Genomic DNA, 19,256 nt, shown 5'->3' on the forward strand with positions numbered 1-19,256 from the left:
AGGCACAGCTACAAAAAAAGAGGAGTTAGTGACCTTTGAAGACGTAGAGCAATACGGTTGGCTGAGCTTCCTCACTCCAGCATCCCAAGGGAGCTGCCAGTCGACAAAAACTCAGCACACATTAGAGCTACAGGGGTACTCTGACTGTGACAGAGGCCAAACCAATGCCCAACCAAACAGGAAAGACAGAGACTTGCTTTCTCACACTTTCATACCCCAATTACAGATCACACTGAACTGCTATGTTCCAGTGCAGCCTAAAGGGAGATGATGTGATACTTAACAAGGTCACACACTGCTCTTAGCACTGTACCGCTCCTGATGAGACAAGAACAGATCTCTGCAGTGATGAATGAGATCCACAGTGCTTCTCCTTCAGCCTCCATCAGAGCCAGCACTGCTCTTTCACAGTGGACAAGGTCTCCTGCGCTTTTCTGGAGCCACCTTCAGCTGGGCCCATGCTCTTTTTCCTTCTGCTGCTGCTCCACACTACTGCAATGATGATAGGTAGATTTTCTTCTCTTTTCTCTCACAAATTAAAGTGTTCTATTCATCCTAAAGCCATAACAGGGTGCCTTCACAGTGCCCACAACCCTTTGAGCTTGCTTTCCCAAGCTATTGGGTGTGTTGAATTCAAGGTTACAGAGTACATTAATTGTGGGTACATTAAAACTGGGTATCAAGTGCATGTCTTCAAAGAGCCACTGAGAACTTGAAGGTGAACCAACTAAATGGGTAAAGAATTTGCACATGGATAGATTCAGCCAAAAAAGGCTGGAAATAGTCTTGGGGATGATTAGTGAATCACTAAGTTATATACACTGACTTTACCTCTTTAGTGGATTCCTTTCAACCTTCCTCCCCACACAGACAGGCCTTTGAACCTCAAAGCATTATGAACAATGTACATTATCAGCCATGTCTATACATATGCATGTGTACCCAGTAACCATCCATGGGTCATCACCAGCCTAAAGCACTGTATCCAGCATTTTAACCTTGTATGGAGTTTCCAAAGTAGTCCAAATTTGGGTCAGCCTGACAGAACCACATCTGGGATTAGTACAGGAGAGCAGTTTCTAATGTACCATGAGAATGACTTCTGCAACCAACCTGCAAAGAAAGTTTTCACATTAAGGGTAAGTATTGCACTCTGAGATTAAATATTACCTCGAAAGCACTCTCATTAACTGCGGAGTCCTTTATTAATGAGCAGGTGGAACATGTACAGGGACCTGGTCCCAATTTCAGCTGTCTTATTAGCTCTACCCTGGGAACTTCTGATCACCACAAAAATGAGGAAATCCAAGAACTAATTATGAATGGACAAAATGTGTCAACCTAATAACTGCATTACGGTATTTCAGATTAAGGGGAGGTTGGCAGGTGTGCAAGATGCAAACCAAAGCCACTAAAATGAAGCAACAACAGAACTCAGCTATCTTCTAGAATCTCTGGTGTGCAAGACCACAGGAAGCCTCTCAAGAAATAGCCTCTATTTCAGAATGGCTTGGTGCAATTTCACCTACTGCAATCATTTGTTCATTGTTTTAGTATTGACGGAGACAGAAGGAATCTTAAGTGACCACTCCACTTCCATGAAGGGGTAGAGGGGCTGTCTCTCAGACATTGAGCACTACCCTTTGGCCCCACGGAGGCTTTCAGAGTTCAGCATCCAGAAAGCCACAGACAAGAAAGAATATCCCATCTGGAGCTCCTGGAGGGTGCCGCTGCAGGTTTGCAGGGGCTGGGGTTGAGGCTGCTGACCGCACACTGGGGAAACCAGAACCAGTTTCTTGGGTTTGCCGGCAAACATTTGCATCTAAGCAACTCCTGCTTTACTTATCCAGCAGCCACTGCCCCCAAGCATTTTTGTGAAACAGCAGGGACTGCCCACACAGTCTTTTTAATCTGTTTACTCGTCTCTCGAAAAAAAACCCAAAGGAATCCTTTACACACAGCAGCTAAGTACAACAAAACTGAGTGCTCCAGCATATGAAGAGAAGTTCAGACAACTCCTGCCCTACCATTGATCTCCTGCTTCTCCCTATGCTTCTCTTCTAATCATCTCCATAATTACACAAGCTGCCTGACTTCCCAAAATATCAGCTCCCCCAAATCCATTCTCAAATTGCCATTCTTGAAAAAAGCTTGATCCAGTGTTCAGGCTATCTCAGCTCAGTGTGACCCACATCACTGTTGATGGTTTCCCCAGAAGACAAGGGTGCAGCTGGCCAGACCCCAGGCAAGGGATACCCAGATACCCAGCCACAGCCAAGAGAAGGCAAGGGGAACGTATTGATCCTTTTACAATGCTAATTTGCCCAGCGGCCGCTTTGGTTATTGCAGGCTGGACACTTCAAAAGGAAATCATTTGCAAAGCAGTGATGTCTTTTTCAGCTGGGAAACACTCTTAAAACTGAAAACAAATGAATTCAAGCACCAAGTTCACAGAAGCACTGGCCAGTGTTCTACATTTCCCCAGACAGAAATGTTTTATGTATGGAAAGACAGACTTGTTAATTAAGGCTATTAAAATGTGGCCTGGCTAAAATCCTCTGGGTTTTAGAATAAGAAAACCCATACCCCTTCAGTGCACACTACAATATACAGAACGGCTGTATTAGTATAAAAACAACAATTTGACTATAACCTCTTGAAGCGCTCCACTGATTTCCTCCTCAACAACTTCTCTGAAGAAAAGTTAAATGTTTCTGTAATACAGTTTCTGTAATTCAGCATCAACAGCTGAGAACAGGTTGGCCTTTCTTCACATTGGTAATGGGGAAAATAAAGCCAATTGTTCAGCCCCCTCAGAGAGCCAAGAGCTCACGGTGAAGGCCAGACAAAACTCTTGCTGTGACAAGGCATTATTAAAATATTTCAGAAAGCAGCAGTTTTATTGACCAACGCCTCTGCAACCACACACGGTCTTCAATCTCTGCCTAAGTAGAATGCAAGGTATGGATACAATGGCAGGATTTAATTAACGGTCTGTGGAAGTACCAAAATGTGTTACATACACAAGATTTGCAGACAGAACAGAAATCCATTGACTGTTTCACATCTGTGTTTGTGGCTCACATCATGCTTCTAGTAAAACTGGAGATGAGCTGTGAAAACCAGGAGAGCCCTGCAAACTAAGGGAGATAAGTTGTAGCTCTGACCCACAACATGTTACTCTGCTTTCAAAGATCAAAGGGCTGAAAACTTGGATTTTCCTTCGAGCATGTCACTACTTCCAAGACTAAAGTGAGCCTTGGTTGGCAAGCAAGAAGAGCTGAACCCACATGAAGCAACAGCCTCAGCCACCAAGCTCAGGCTGCTCTTCCAGACCCAGCCAAGACCCAGCTGCACCTGCAGCATCAACTAACCCCCTCCATGATCATTTGCCTCACAGCTGGAGGGAATTTGGGATCCTGCTGACCTCTAAGTCCTGGCCACAGGGGTTAAAAAGCCCATCAGAAGCCACAGGATAGCGTAGGCAAATGGAGGGAGACATCTGCCAACTTGAGGCTGGCTTTGGAGCAAACTTATTCACAGAAAAAAGGCATGGAGAGATAACACCAAAAAAAAATAGGAAAAAAATGGAACTCGTTTCCTTGCCACTGAATTGTTCACTTTATGGGACTTGATGCTGAACGGTATGAAAAAAATTCAATTTGCTTTGAAGCACATTAGTCTAACATCCTAATTACTGTTTACATTGCCATTTGCCTTCTATTAAGAATTGAATAATTACCCAGCGCTCCATAGTTTAAAAATACAAGCAAACAGGATTATCTGGGTAATTAAGACACTGTACTGCAGCTTTGTGCTGCAGCTCCACAAAGCATTCACATCTACAAGCAACAGCAATAGTTATCGATTGCCTTCGTTCAAATGATGTCCAACGTGCAAGATAGGAGGAACTCATTAGAGAAAGGTGACTGATGCTTTTTGACAAACATGGAGAAGGGAAAAGCCACCTTGAAGCTAGGACACTGGGCTGAGTCTTCCCTCTCATCTGAGCCAGACACCCTTTGTGCCTCTAGGAAGTCATTTAAGTCTTCTTCCTCTCTCCCCAACTGCCACAGTACCAGAGCATCCCTCTTTCTCCTTCTGCTCAGAGCTCCACCATGATCCAGCCTGCCAAAACCACAGCCCCTCAGTGGCCTACAAGACACAGCACCCCAGTAAACACAAACCTTGTTTCTGAGCCCACCTCTCCCAGTGGTTTTGTGCAGATTAACGTAATTGTACAGATTGCTTTAGTGAGCTTTAAACCTAAGACATCTTAAAACCTAACACATCTAAGAAAAGAAAAGTAGAGCAGCAAACCAAGTTTTCTCTAGGCACCCACCACTAAATGAGGCAAAGCAAATGCAACTGTACAACATAGTTCCCCCCCAACCCTTAACAGCCCATCCATATTGTACTTTGAACAGCATGACCTCCCCTTCTGAGTGACTATTAGGACAAAAGCAAAGTTTTTGCACGTTCCTTTGTTGTTTTAAAGAGCCTTTCCTCCATTTAATTACAGCACCAGATTTCACACTGCGCAGTTTACTACCCCTGTGAAATTACCTACAAGTTAAACACTAATTGGACATCCAACAAAAATGAAAACCCCCCTCAACCTTGTTTTTCCTTCTGGTTTCTTATAGAATGGAGGCCAAACATGATCTGGGATCCCAATTTCATACCACTGATTTATAAAGACAGAAAATGAAAAGCAAGACTTTAAAGAAGTATAGTACATTTCTGCAGCATGTGTTCTAACTTACATCAATAAACCTTTCAACAAATCTGTCCTGAGCAAGTCTGTGTTTTGGGAGCATTTAATGAGCTTCAGCTTTATTTCAAGCCAAAGGCAATTTCAAGTAAAGTTGAAATAAAGAAAAGTTAAAAAGGAAAGAAAGCCACTAAAACCAAAAATAAAGCAAAATATGGGTTCTTGTGTAATCATGAGGCTTAAGAAAGCAGAACTTTCCTTGCCGATTATTTTCTTTCAATAAATAAAGACAGCAGATCGTTTGTGCGTGTTTACCCAAGCGCTACCAGCCCCACTGCACCAAACCACAAGCACGGGCCAAGTCCAGTTTTGCTGCCTGCCCAGCAGAGTCCTCCACCAGGGCTGAGCAGGACACCTTAACAGAGAAAAGGGCATAAAACATAGTGCTTTTTTCATGCACACATCTTCATATGCAACACAGACGGATCCCACATCCCAAAGATGGCTACTCTTCCATCCAGTTAAGGCTGTAGCTAGAGAAGGGCTTCAGGATCACAGAATCCCACCACGGTGTACGTTGGAATGGACCTCTGGAGATCATCTAGTCCAACCTCCCTACTAAAGCAGAGTCATCCAGAGTAGGCTACCCAGGACTGCAAAATCCAAGTGAATTTGGAATCTCTCCAGAGGAGATTCCACAACCTCTCTTGGGCACCCTAGTCCAGTGTTCCAGCACCCTCACAGTAAACTTCTTCCTAATGTTCAGATAGAACCTCCTAGATTCCAGTTTGTTCCCACTGCCTCTTGTCCTGTGACTGGGTGCCACTGAAAAGAGTTCAGCCCTACCTTTTTATATTGGTCTGTCCTTTATATGTTGGTAAGAATTGAGAAGACCCTCTCTCCATCTGCTCTTCTCCAGGCCGAATAGTATCAGGACTCTCAGCCTTTCCTCGTCAGAAATGCTTCAAGCCCCGCAGCATCTTTGTAGGGATGGACTCTCCACTGCACTTTCTCCAGTAGTTCCCTCTCTCTCTTGATTTGGGAAGCCCAGAACTGGACACAATACTCACTAGGGCAGAGTACAGGGGGATGAGAACATCCCCCAACCTGCTGGCCACATTTCTTAATGCACTTCAGATATTACTGGTGAACACGCAGGCCTGCAGCCCCACCAGCATGAGAAATGGCTCTCCCTGCACACCCAGCAATCATTTTACAGACAAGACCATGGTTTGGGAGCACAGCACTTCCCCACACACGTGCTTGAAGAAAGCAAAGGGATCGCAGAAAAAGTGACAATCAGACATTGTCTGGAAGAGACCTCCAGACACAAGGTGTACACTCTGAAAATATGACAACCTCTCCTAAACAAAATATTAAATAAATAAATAAAAATCAAACCAGAAGCCATTTGCATAAAATCCAAATCCTTGAGCTCTGCATAAACAGAAGGAGATTCTGGCCGGCACTGCCAAAGGAAGCTCTTATCTCCTTTGTGAGATGGGGAGGTGGGTGTGCTGCTTTGCATGAGGGTGTATACAAAAGATGTTAATGAGGAATTTGCTGCATGCAAAAGGCAAAGCAGCCGACAGCTGCCAATCCCTTTTCACAGGGAGGGCTTCCTTAGTCTCCAGAAGGAGGAAAGAGAAGAGAAGCAACATGTTTGCTTCCCAGGGAAGTGAAGCAGGCTCTGAATATTCATAAAAATAGCCATTTAGTCATGGGAGTGTTAATTGTCTCTGATTCACAAAACGGGGTGACCTCACCTGCTCCCCACAACGTATCAAAAGGATGTGGCATAATGGAACGAAACCAGATAAGATCTTTATCTCACAAATTTGGGGGGCTTTTTGAGGCAGTCTTGAAAGACTCAAGTGTACTGCTGAGCATTTCTTTAATCACTTCTCACAAGGGCAATAAAGACCAAGCTCAGTGGAGCATATTATTAGACAGATAATAACCCTCACCCAGACAATATCTAAATACTGAAGTCACCACACACCAGATGAGTTATCTGGAAAGTTTTGCTTGTTTTGTTTTTTTTGTTTGGTTGGGTTTTTGTTGTTGTTTATTTGTTTGGTTATGTTTTTATTTGGCTGTTTTTTTTTTTTGTGGGGGGGTTTGGTTGGTTTCTGTTCTGTTGTGGGGTTTTTGTGTGTTTAGGTTTTTGTTTGGTTGGTTTTGTTTGTTGTTCATTTTGTTTTAAAATAAAAAACACACACAAAACCCAAAAGAGGGTCTATATGCCCCACAAAATATTATGAAAATCCTACCACCAGAAGATCTCATCTGCCTTTCATTCTGAGGACTGCTTTTTTTACTAGTAACATGGAGAAGAAGGACCAGAACTGCTCCCTTGTGCACCACGAATTCAGGAGGAAGCCATTCCAGCCCTTCTCCAAGGGGTACACAAAGGGACAACTGCAGATTGGCTTCTAAAGGGGCCAGGAAGGAGGAAAGCAACAGAGCCTGCAACAATGTTTAAATGGAGATTTTTAACTGTACCAGGTGGTAAAAAAAAAAAAAAAAAATCATCAGCCCTTGGAAGATCTATCGAGCTACACAAGAACATAACATAACCAAACCACTCCTTCAGCAGAGAACCAACTAAATTTGGTTCAGACAGACTGTTTCAGCACCACTCCCATGTCCCTCCTGGGAGCTTCCACTTTTTCAGCTCCTTTAAAAATGTAACATGTTGAGTCTGTACATTTTTTTTTCCTCCCTGCCAAAAATAATCAACCTGGAAGAAAAAGAAAAAAAGAAATCTTTCTGAAATCTCAAATCTGCGCTGTCTTAGTCACCCTTCTGATTACCTTCTTGTGCAGCCAGACTGTTCATCAATGTTACTCTGACCAAAAAAAAAAAAAAGCCACAACAAAAAAACTTGTCTAAGACTAAAATGGGAAAGCACACACAAATTACTTCACTTCCCCACCCCTACAAAACCCACCATCCAAAATTCTTATCACAGAAGAAAACATGTAATTAGACTGCATCCTTCTGATGTAAACTGAACTGCTGCTCTCAATGATCACAGCCACTCTTCAAAGCCTCTGAGATAAAAAGGATCTTATCATTCAAATTACTACTTCTTAGGGATGCTCTTATCAAAGTTTGAAGGAAAATTCTAAAAACAGCAGTGATAGGAAACTAGGACTGAGCCATATTTTACAAGGCTCTGGATTTTCTGCCAATTGGCCAATTCACAACTCAAAAAAAGCAAGTGTAGATGAAGACAAAGCTGTTGGCGCTCATAACCTTTGCAATATCACAGTCAAAATCTCAACTGTCTCACATATTTATACAAAATGGCAGGTCTAAAATTGAGATTTGTAACTTCACAGCAACAAAATCATCACAGATGGCTACAGTCTATTGCTTCTTTAATCTGTCTTCTCTCTCTTCCTACTTATTTCCCCCCCCCCCCTTTCCTTTGAATTCCAAAGATACATGTTTTATCTTAAGGAAATAGCAACTAACTCCAAACCACATATTAAAGTGTAACAAAACAATTTACATAACAAAGATGCATACAAGTGGAATTTAAAATTGCTTTGTCTCAACTCTGCCCTAAAGCACTAATTACCTTCACCTTAAGATGAGTATCCCATATTCACATTTATGCTCTCCTAAATAGACAGCCATTAACATGGGGAGTTTGGGGGAGAAAAAAAGACAAAAAAAAAAAAAGACAACATCAAGCTGTAAGGTATTAGCACCAGTTCACAGCTACAAAGAATCAGTGTTCACCTAATATTTCCACTGATAAGGACTAAGTTCATGGAACCACTTCTATGAAGCTTCCCCAATAAATCTGGATTAAATACTTGGCTCCTTTCTCTTCCTGCCCTGGGTTTTTGCATTTATAGACACACATACAGAGATGTTCAATAAGCCAATCAATAAAGTCAGATAGGAACAAAAGAAACACATAGCAAAGAACAGGTTTTGTCATCATATCTGAACACCTCTAACACCACTGCCGCAATTCTTAAGAATTCTGATCAAGGTCAGGGAGTCATTAACTTCCACTACAAGAATCACTTTAGATGTAAAGTGGCTTCCCATCAGGCTTCCCACATACATCAGAAATTAAGCAAAAGCAGCTCAAGGAAAATGTATTATTTAAAAATCAGAAGGTTGAGAAAAGTTGAAGCAGGTTTTAGAGCAAGACAAGCAACTGGTCTGTCCCAGGATTGTGTGGCAGTGAGCAGGTCCCAGCAGAGGACAGGTTGCTCCGACATCTCCCATGGATCTCCCAGCAAGTGCAAAGCCTCAATCCACTGGCCTAAACTATTCCTGCCTACTGAGCTTTTGTCAAACATTTAAGATCTTAATCAATCCTAACTCTGACCCTAAGATCACAAGGGAAGATGGATGAGGAAGCAGACAACCTCTGACCCTTCCTTGTATTTGTCCTGCCACAGTCAACCTATTGAAAAACGATTGAGGTGGAAACTGCTCACCAGCTCCAGTCCCAGCCCAGCACCCTTTTACAACCTTTCCCAACTCAAGTCTCTCCCCCCACCTCCAAATCCTCTGTACCAAAGCCACAGGAATCCTCCTCGCTTCATCCTCCTCCTTCCCTCTAAAAACCTGCTGGAGCAGAACATTTGCTGAACTATGAAGTGAAGTGGGGAAAGAAAAGGGGAAACCTCATTCAGCCATGTCAAAGGCCAAATTGCTTTAACAGCCTCGCTGGAAACCAAAAGGCAAACTGGAGAGTTCTGTTAAACTTGATGAATCCACGAAGAGGAGCTTCCCAGCAAACTGTTCTGGCTGGACAACAGCAAATGGAGAGAAGGAAACCACGAACAACCGTTGATGAAATGGGTTTAACACTTAAATTACATGCTGGCTCAAATCCTCTCAAAATGACTGGTACAAGCCAACTTCACTCTGGACAGCTCAGGAGACAGAGCAGTTCATTCTCCTTTGGAAATGCAGCATCATCTGATCTTTCTTTTACTTGGGAAAGAGAATTGGGTGTCCTGAGCCCAAGCCTCCCCGGGTACAGCTGAGAGCTGGTATGCAAGCTGATATTCAGCCTCAAGGTCTAGTCCAACACCATAAAAAATAAATTAGAAAAGCAGACCACTATCACCACTGCCCATGAGCAAAACCTCAAGGGCTTTCCCCAAACAACACAGGATTTGTTAGGCAATTAGCTCATCATCTCTGGGCTATTGATGCTGAAAAACAGTAGATCTGTGTCAATCAGAGTGACCCAGAACTGACCTAACAGGCCTTCAGAAGGCAAAATAATCTCTCTGCAATAAACCAGGATGCTTCCTCCCACCTCATTCACTTCCTTCTCTCACAAGCCCTTAAAGGTGTAAGAAGCTTCACCCAGGAGTTCGAAGTATTAAGCAGTAACAGCATCTCCCCAGTAGCAGCCAGTCAGCACCACAGCCCCAGTTTCATATGTTTAACAATACACAGGTTTTTCAAGTTCCCATCTCAGGAGGTTTCAAAAAAACAGAGTAATTTATCTCAGACAGGCTGCCCTGTCATCATGCTGCTTGTCTTTCAGTTCTTTTACAGCCCTCGGTAATTTGGTGCTGATACGGCACACTTAAGCTTTTTCCGTGCAGCAAAGCACTAGAAATTGAGGTTCAGGTTCATATTTAGCAGTTCTTTCCTGCTGAACCTTAATTTCCATGCATAATAATGCAATTCATATTAACAGTAAATTATCATTTAAAAGAAATCAAGAAGGACATTCAAGAGACACTACTGAGTGTAGGACAAAAGCAGTTACTTGTTCAGCGAGTTCTCAGCCTTGAGATGAAAACACACAACCTAGTGAAAAACACACCAAGAAAACATGAAGCAAAGTTGTCTGCCTCCAAAGAACAAAAATGCAATTCCAAACTCACTAAGGAGTCAAGCACCTTCAATTCAGCACCCAGCAAAATTAAGACCGCTGACCTGTGCAAGAATCCATTTAAATTTGATCTTAATTTAAGTCTACATGAGCAAGAGTTTGGAGTCTGAGGCTAAAACTGTTTTATTTATAAACTCCCTTTTCTAACCTTTTACAACTTCTTTTTCCAGAAAGGGGAGGTGAAGAGAACATAGTATTGAGGCTTTTTCTTTTCAGGGTAATCTCTCTTTTATAGGAACTTTAATCCCTAATTCCGTGGCACACAGGATGGTGTGTGTGGGAGGGTGGGGTGGAGACTTTTTAGCATTTCTAAGAGTATCCTAGCACCTCTATTATTAAACAGACAATAGAGACCCTCTGAGAAATGAAAATATTTAACAAAGGCAGCAGTGTCAAATATCAAAGGGTGTTTAGCACTAAAAATTTGCAACAAGTAAAACAACAAAGACTTCCCTTTCCCAAAGTGGGAAATTAATCCAGCTAAAACTTCAGCTCTCCCCTCCCCAACTGGTTCTTAACCCGCTGCATTATCTAAAGGAGACTTCACCAGAATTTCCTGTGCTTAAAAATTCACTTCATCTAAAACGTGAAAGGTTTGTTTCTGACTGCAGCGTTCCACAGCCATTCACATTTTAGAAACCACCATGAGCCAATTCAAATTTAGGTGCCTGATAGAAAATGTATTTTGCCTTCTGCCCATCATGGCAGCGGCATTTGTTTTGCATTAGATAACTCTTAGTCTTGCCACCTGGACCCCTTGGACTTCTTCATTAAACCCCTCTGTCCCACCACATCCCACAGGGACCGCTAATTAGTGGCTTTACTCCATTAACTCTCATTGCCGATTCAATTACACATTCAACTAAACCCTAACAAAGAGGACAATATGGCTTATCCTACCTTGGCATTCTCCATTGCGTTCTTCATAGCCAGCATTGCACAGACAGTTGCCAATGGGTACCAGCCACTCGCCATCTGCCCCACAGTACATTTTTGGCACATCCTTTTCTTCAGAATTGTTGACACAGGAGCCGCGAACCTCCACTAGAGAGGAGGTATCAGCCCCAGTAATGGTGTCAGGAAATTGTGCCAGGTTTCGTACTGTCAACGGACACTTCTTGTAGAAGACTCGGACAGACACCAAAGCAATGCAGGCACCAACATCCTGAAAGGCCAAGTAAAACCCTTTCTTGCTGAGTGGTCCCACATCTCTTATCTCTGTATTCAGCTTCATGATCCTGTCACCAATGTCCACCTGGGTGAAGCTCTCATCGGCAGCAATGGTGTCAATCTTGGCAAACTGGCTCTCTCGGATAAAACGCTCCTTATCGTTGTTTGATTCATAGTAATAAAGATTGAAAGTCTCTTTGCAAGTCCCCATGACACCAGGCAGGCTGTTGCAGTCTCTTAGCGTGAACTTGATTTCAATATAAACCCTCTGAGCCCCCTCACGTGGAATCCAGTCAGTTCGTAACCAGTTGTTCTGACTGGGCTCCATCACATTGCAGACTTGATAGGTGCGGATCGGAGTGTTCTTCTCATCCATAATGCTTACTTCCTCCCACTGCCAAGAGGGAAAGGGAAGGAAAAGCACATCAGCACACGCAGGAACAACAGAGCTTCAGAGCAAGTGATATTTGTTTCCACAGCTCATGTGGAAACCATTTTAAACAGGATAACAAATGAACACCACCCACCAACACAGCAACACCAAGCCATAGTCAAGATCTCAACTATGTGGACATGGAAAGAAGAATCCATTCAGGAGAACCAAACTTCAAATCAAGCAATACCTCAAGGAGCAAGAGCGTGTTTTAAGGGCCCTCTGAACCAATTCACAATTGTTACGTTGACCGAATATATTTATTTGAACTACAGTCCACTGAACTCCGCTAAGATCTGGGCTACATTCAACACTTCAGACTGAAGGTGCAGCACCAACTCTACGGTGTGTCCCCTATGGCAGGTAACACAGAGACCCAACCTCTGGCCTGGCAGTGATGAATTAACAGTTGGACTTCATGAACTTAAAGGTCTCTCCCAACCAAAACAATTCTGTCATTTTAAGTGGAAATATCAGCAAGAACCAAGGGAGCATGGAACAGGGAGTAACATCCATGTTTCTGGCATCATTACTATGAATTTTATGCTCTTAAGGCACCCCATACTATTTTTCTAAGCTGCCAACTACTTTTCTGGGTTGGCAACATCTCAGACACTCTGCAAACATTCCTTACTTTGGAGCTGGGCAGAAATAGCTGCCTACAGAGACTTGGGTTCTTTACTCAGGTGGCACATGGAGATGGAAATGTCTACCACCAACATTGCCGTAACTCTGCCTTCCAAACAAAATATCAGTGGGAAGGTGGGAAAGAGGAGTATTACACATCTTGTCTTAGAGGAAATATCAGGAAATAGCTAAATTCATATTCCTCAAATCTCAAGAAGATCAGCAGAATAGGTGAGTGCTGAAAGATCAAGGCTTTAAAAACTCCTACAATGCCTCAAACCAAGTTCAGGCATCTTCAAAAATGCCAAACCAACAGGCAGTATAATTATGAAAGAACAATACAGGCAGGCTAAGAAAGGCATGAAAAGATGATATCTAATTCAGCAATTCCACATGAGGAGCTTAGAAAAGGAAAGCACACATAAGCACAACAGTCTAAAAAAAAATGTAAAAAATCATTTTAAGATTTATCACAGACAAAAATGTTTTACAGTGCTCTCAAAGCAAGTTATCTTTGAGGGGAATTTTTAAAAAAGGCTCACAGTGCATCAGCATCAGAAAAATCCTCCTTAAAAAAATATTAAGGGCAATGATACACTGTCTGGGTCTGCAGGTGATACAAAATTATCCTTGAAAACAGCAGTAACTTTAAAGAGCCTTCCCCCAAGTGCTTTTCAGAACTACTGATGCTGTGGCTTTGATAAACAGAAGTCTTCTTCACGTTAAGGAACTTCCTGTATAATATCCTGCATTCTTCTCCCAAGGATTTTTACTTAAAAAGACTCAAGCTTAGCTGAATCCATTTATAGAATAATGGTAGTTAGCACCATGAGTCACTAGGAGCAGAAAGAATAATATTTTATTTGCTGCCCAGAGATAACTACAAATTAAAATGAAGGAGCAGAGGGGGGAAAAAAATTACAAAAAAAAAAAATCAATACCTCAGCACATCACTCCTTTGTACAAGAAGAGGAAAAAATACATCTTAAAAAGTAATCTATCAATGTAAAGAGTAACATGGTGTTAGGAAGAAGACAGTTGTTTAATTTAAAGCTGTCATGGAGCTAGTTTACTGTTACAATATTGTCTTTAAGATCCATCACTTTCCATTCAGCTTATCTTCAGGCTGTCTATGTTACCTACATTGTGTGCTGCAAGAGAAAGGAAGAGGCAGGGGGAAATAATACTTGTTGATGGGATTTCCTTTAGTGCACTCAGACAATGGATGATGCTGCTGGAGGATTCAATAACCAGAGCTCCGAGGTCAACGGACTGACTGTGATTGAAATCAGAACGTTTGGATCAGGTTCTCAGGGCACCAATACGTAGAGCTGGGCGTTATCCCACAAACACATGCACACAGAACAAACCTAAGTGTGTCTTACTGTCAGACCTAAGAACAACTACAGCCCAAATTTCCAGCCACTCATGATTTGTAGCTCCATGTATGTGGTCAAATCTTTATGCTCTCAAGCTGAGATCAACTTGTATAACTCAACTCTTCCCACAGCGTAATAACAGACTGAAATATTCTGGGCACAAAACCTGCTTTTCGACTGTGAAATGCTACCATAAACCATTAATTACATTTATAATGCAGTTCATTAATTCCTCCAGGACTACTATAGATTTGATTACTGATAGTCACTGCTAATTGACTGTGTTTATCTCCAGTCCTTCTGGTCCACACTACCCTCATGCTGTGTCATAGAAATAGAAAAATACCTTTTTTAACATACAATAAGATACATACAGTTACAGAAAAAACAGCACTGAAGGACAGAACCTTCCCAGGAAGCAAGAGGAGTTTATTTCTGCTGCTTCAAATAAATCTGCAGCATATGAAGTTGAAAGAAATGCTTTCCAAGCACTGTATCTCAGAAACAGACCATGTACTCTTAAATTTTTCACTAGCGGGCTTAAAAATAGAACACATGTATGTGGGCTTAGTGAAACGAGTCACGTCCACAATAAGAGCACACATTTCCTTCTCAAGCTCTCATGGTGCTTTCAGAGAACATGGGGGGAAAGGGGAATTCACCAGCCATTAATAATTATACAGCTATCCTCTGAGCAACAATTCTATCACTGACTTGTATTCTAGGTTCTGTTTCATTACACAGTGTAGATATCCCTTGGAAAGCCATATGAAAGATCTCATCCCATTAACTGACCTTTCCAGGGGACAGAATTATTAAGAAAGCCAAATTTTCACCCAGATAGAGCTGTACCTTTGCACCCTGTCAAAGGACAAGGGCAATTGCTGCCATCAGCAGTGGACACGCTCTGCCAGAGGCCTGCCAATCACCATCCCACTTTGAAAACCCGAGTTCTGGGGAAAGCCCAGCATGCATAAACCAGGGCTGTAGTCAAGTTCACCCAGACCAACAACGGGAGGGCAAAACAATCCCCCATTCTCCCATGTTAAGGTTATTCAGATCTTATGCATAATGCATCACCAGCCAGAGCAACCCAGATTCCTTCCACTTGCTGCGGGTTCCTTAGCTCTTCTCCTCCTCATTCCAAGTGGGAACACATTAAAAAGCGAATTTGTAGGTTTCCTGATGAATCCAGTGCTTTGTTGTGCCCAAGTCCTCATCTTTTATTTTTCAGTTTGGCTTAGATCAAACATACTAAGTTGCTTTACTTAGATGGAGACGAGCTTTTATGTATATATGAGTTTTTAGTGTACTTTGCTGGCATTTTTCTTACATTGTTCACTTTAAGAAAGAAAAATAATTTCTAATTGCTTAGTTTAAAAAAAAAAAAAAAAAAAAAAAAAAAAAAAAAAAAAAGAGCCCCAAGAGATCTCAGGAAATACAGCCTCCACCAACTCCAAAGTGCATTACTCAAGAGTTGCCCACAGAGGCCCTGGGCACACTTCAGGATAGGGCTCGGAGGGAGCAGAGAGATGCCCATTCACAAGTACAAAGCTAAATTAGTAGAGATATCTTGCTTGCAGCTCGCTAAGCAAAGTGGCTCTAAACCCCACCAATGGATATGTGAACATCAACACCATCACATTACTATCAGTGAATTCAAACAATCTTCTCCTACAATTCTTTTTGAATAGTAGATGAAAAGAAACGCCAAGGAATCACCGTCAAGCACTGGGTGCTTCAGTTTGCGCTCAGATGATGTTTACTCCCTGAAGCAGGAAAACCGTCCCGTCTATTGTGTATATCGATCCCGACTCCTTCATCCAGAAATAAGGCAGCAATTGCCCTGAACATCTCCCAGCCCGCAGAAATAACAATTACAGTCAAGAATGCCAGTTAAATCGCCAGATCACGTTTCTTGTTGGTATTTCAGTTTTAAATAAGCATCTAAACCCGTGCCTCCACCAATCTCCTAATCCTGAAACCTCTTTTCTGCCCTTTTGGTTTCCACTTCTTCCATGACAGAGCTATCCGAAGGGAGTATAGAGTTTCTCCAACAAAGAGTAATTCACTCGGTAAGCCAGGGAAGAAATCTGACCTCCTCGGCACAACCAACAATAATCGAGCCATTAGGACTCTCTGAAAGTTACTAATCACCCCCTTTACCGTTTTGATCCGATAGCGGTTAAAAACTTACCCCTCCTTCTAGAGGACTCGCTATCCAACCCAGTTCCCCCTGAACTGATCTGGAATCCAGCAAGGTAACTGCAGAAATGGACAAATAAAAAGATATTAAATTCCAGCTGCCAAAGGCAGTATTAAACTACATCGTTCACCTCAGCGTTTCCACATGCGAGAAGCACGATGACACCCACCCTCAACTCAAAAAGAAATGTTATTTCCGACCCGAAACAACATGAAACTCTGGATTCGAGCTGGAGAATCGCACGTTCGCTTCTCGGCGGGTTCGAGCCGCTCTCGGGGCGCGAAAGGAGCGGTGAATCCCGCCGGCACGTCTCCGGGGGTTCCAAAGGCTCCCGCTTACTAAGGGAGCGGGGGCGGCAGCGTGCTGCTGGCCGGGATCGGTGCGCTCCGCCGGGCAGAGCCCGGGACACCGGTAGTTCCGCCGGACTGTACAGGCGCAATCGAGGAGAGGAAAACCATCACTTATCGGCATCTCGGGAGCTCGGCAGGGCACCGGGAAAAGCTCCCCCACAGAGCCGGCGCTACCTGCCCGCTTAGATGCGATGCGGGCGTTCCCCACGGAGCCGCCGCCGAACCGTCCCGCAGCGCGGCTGCGACACAGCCCCGGGGAACGGCGCGAAGCTCCCGGGAGAACCGGTTTAATGAACCGCCCTCCGCGGTGCAGCGCTGCTTGGCCCGTCCCGGCCGAGGGCACTGGCAGCGACAGGACACTAGGGACAGGTGGGGTCCTCGCCGCCCCGCAACACCTGTGCTGCTGTGAAGCGGGACCCCATAACGCTGCCAGGCAGGCCAGCGGCTGCCGAGCGCCCATCCACTGTCCAGGACAGAGCAGTCTCAGCTGCAAGGGCAGAGCGAGAAGCGAGGTGGCGAAGGAACCGTCGCTCGCCCTGGGGGGCACCGAACTTTTCCTGCCCGGCCGAGGGAATGCGGAGCCCGGCGGCGGGAAGCTCCTCACCTTCGTTGGCGGGATAGACCCGGGAGCCGGTGACGGCCCCACAGACGCCGACGAGGAGCGGGAGGAGGGCGCAGAACGGGACCCCAGCCATACCGCTGCCACCGCCGCTCCGGCCGCTCTATCCCAGTGGAATAACTGCCTGCATGGGCGCGCGGCGGCGATAGACATTGCCGGGGGGGCGGGGCCGCGCTGCCCGTCACCACGTGCTACCAATCGCCTCCCTCACCGCGCCGCCCGCCGCGCCCTCGCCACGCCCCTGTCGTCCGGAGCTGGGCCGGGCGGCGGCGGAGGCTTAGGGGCTCGCTGCACCGGGCGAGCCGCCACGGTCCTGGCGGGAGGAGGAGGGTCCCTCCCGGAAGTGGGCGCTCCGCGGGGAGATTTAACCCTAACAGCGCCCGAACCAAAAGGGAAAGAAAAAGGACAGAGAAAAGACCCAGAAGTTGGGAGCAGCCCTCCCGCTCTGCCCCTGTGCTGCGGAACGGCGCGAGGGTAGCAGCAGACAGACTTTGCCCTGGCCGAGCCTGGGGTGGCTACCGGGAACCTAGCCCCGCCCTGCCCCACCTCGCCGGCCGCGGCGCCACCGTTGAGCAACAGCGCCATCTGGCGGAGCAGCAAGGTTGGCTCGGTGCCCGCTGTCCCGGAGGCGGGAGGGGTAGGGGAGTGAGTGGGAGGGAGAGGAGCTTCAGTGGTCACAGGCGGAGACGGTGTTCCCGGTGGTCCGCTCATTCGAACACGCAGCAAGACTCGACGGAGCTTCCCGGTCACGGCAGCAGCGGTTTACCGTGAACATGCAAACCGTTAATGCTCTGGGGCAAAATAGCACTGGTATGGGTTAAATTCTCAGGTTTCAAAGTCCTCTCGGTTCTCGGCGTGTCAGGTAAACGCTGCCCTTACACGGTTTCTTTTGACAGAGGTGCCCTCGGCCGCCTCTCGGTACAACGCCGAGGGAACCCGGGGTTGACCGACTCCCGGCTCCGACCCTCTAAAGCTCCGCTTGGCCGCAGATTGCGGGCTCCGGCTCGGCGCTGCCGTAATCGGTGCCGCTGCCAGCAACAGGCTGCGAACCCGCTGTTCCGAAAAGCTTCACAAACGGCAACCTCCTCGAGAGGCCAACCCCCTTCTGTTAAAGGGGATCTGCTCACGCTGCCCCGCACTAGACAAATCCTTCGGGGCTGCATGTCAGTACCCTGCCTTCACCCCAGCACTCCACCTGCATGCCTGCATCCTGCTTTCACACCAGCACCCTGGGTGTATCCAAGCACCCTGTGCCGTCCTACTACCCTGGCTTCATCCTAGCATCGCATTTCATCCCACTATCCCACTTCATCCCAGCATCGCACTTCACTTCTTCCCAGCAATCCACGTCATCCCAGAATGTTGATGTCATTCCATGTTCCATTTCATCCCAGCACCCCAGCAGCATCCCAGCATCCCACTTCATCCCTGCTTCCTGCTGCTTGCTGGCACCTCATCTGCATCCCAGAATCTCACTCGATCCCAGCACTCTGGTGTTTTTGCAGCATTCCATTTCATCCAAGCACACCAGCATAATGCCAGCATCTCATGTCATTCCATCATTCCACTTCATGCCAGCACCCCAGCTGCATCCCAGCACCCTGCTTCATCCCAGTACCTCACTTCATTCCATCATCCTGACTTCAGAGCATCACACCCAGACCAGTGTGGGTGCCAGTCTCTTTCCTGTTCATCACAGAACAGGAAAGCACAGAACCCCACAGAGCTCCATTAGTTGAAACACTTTGAATCCATCTGAAAGTCTGAAACACGCCGGTCATGACCCTACTGTTCGCTCTTCAACTCACTCCACTTGTCCCAAACTCAGACACAACACTTGCACACATGCTCTCATTAGTACTTTTTCC

At 45.2% G+C, this 19,256-nt stretch overlaps 1 protein-coding gene across 4 annotated transcripts in view; it reads right to left on the bottom strand.

Moving 5' to 3' along the window:
* EPHA4 (EPH receptor A4) overlaps nt 1-17,464 on the bottom strand; it is a 106,348-nt gene extending 88,884 nt beyond the window's left edge. For 3 of the 4 annotated variants that reach the window (XM_054385726.1, XM_054385725.1, XM_054385724.1), the window contains exon 1: nt 11,505-12,165. In XM_054385726.1, the coding sequence (XP_054241701.1) occupies nt 11,505-12,150 (646 nt within the window). In that variant the 5' untranslated portion in view covers nt 12,151-12,165. Of the gene's footprint in view, nt 1-11,504; nt 12,169-16,410; nt 16,479-17,373 lie in introns of those variants that run through there. The other variant, XM_054385723.1, reaches the window with a different exon arrangement.
* Between the last annotated feature and the right edge of the window lie 1,792 nt (nt 17,465-19,256).

Source organism: Indicator indicator, chromosome 13 (genome assembly GCF_027791375.1).
Source record: "Indicator indicator isolate 239-I01 chromosome 13, UM_Iind_1.1, whole genome shotgun sequence".
NCBI lineage: Eukaryota > Metazoa > Chordata > Aves > Piciformes > Indicatoridae > Indicator > Indicator indicator.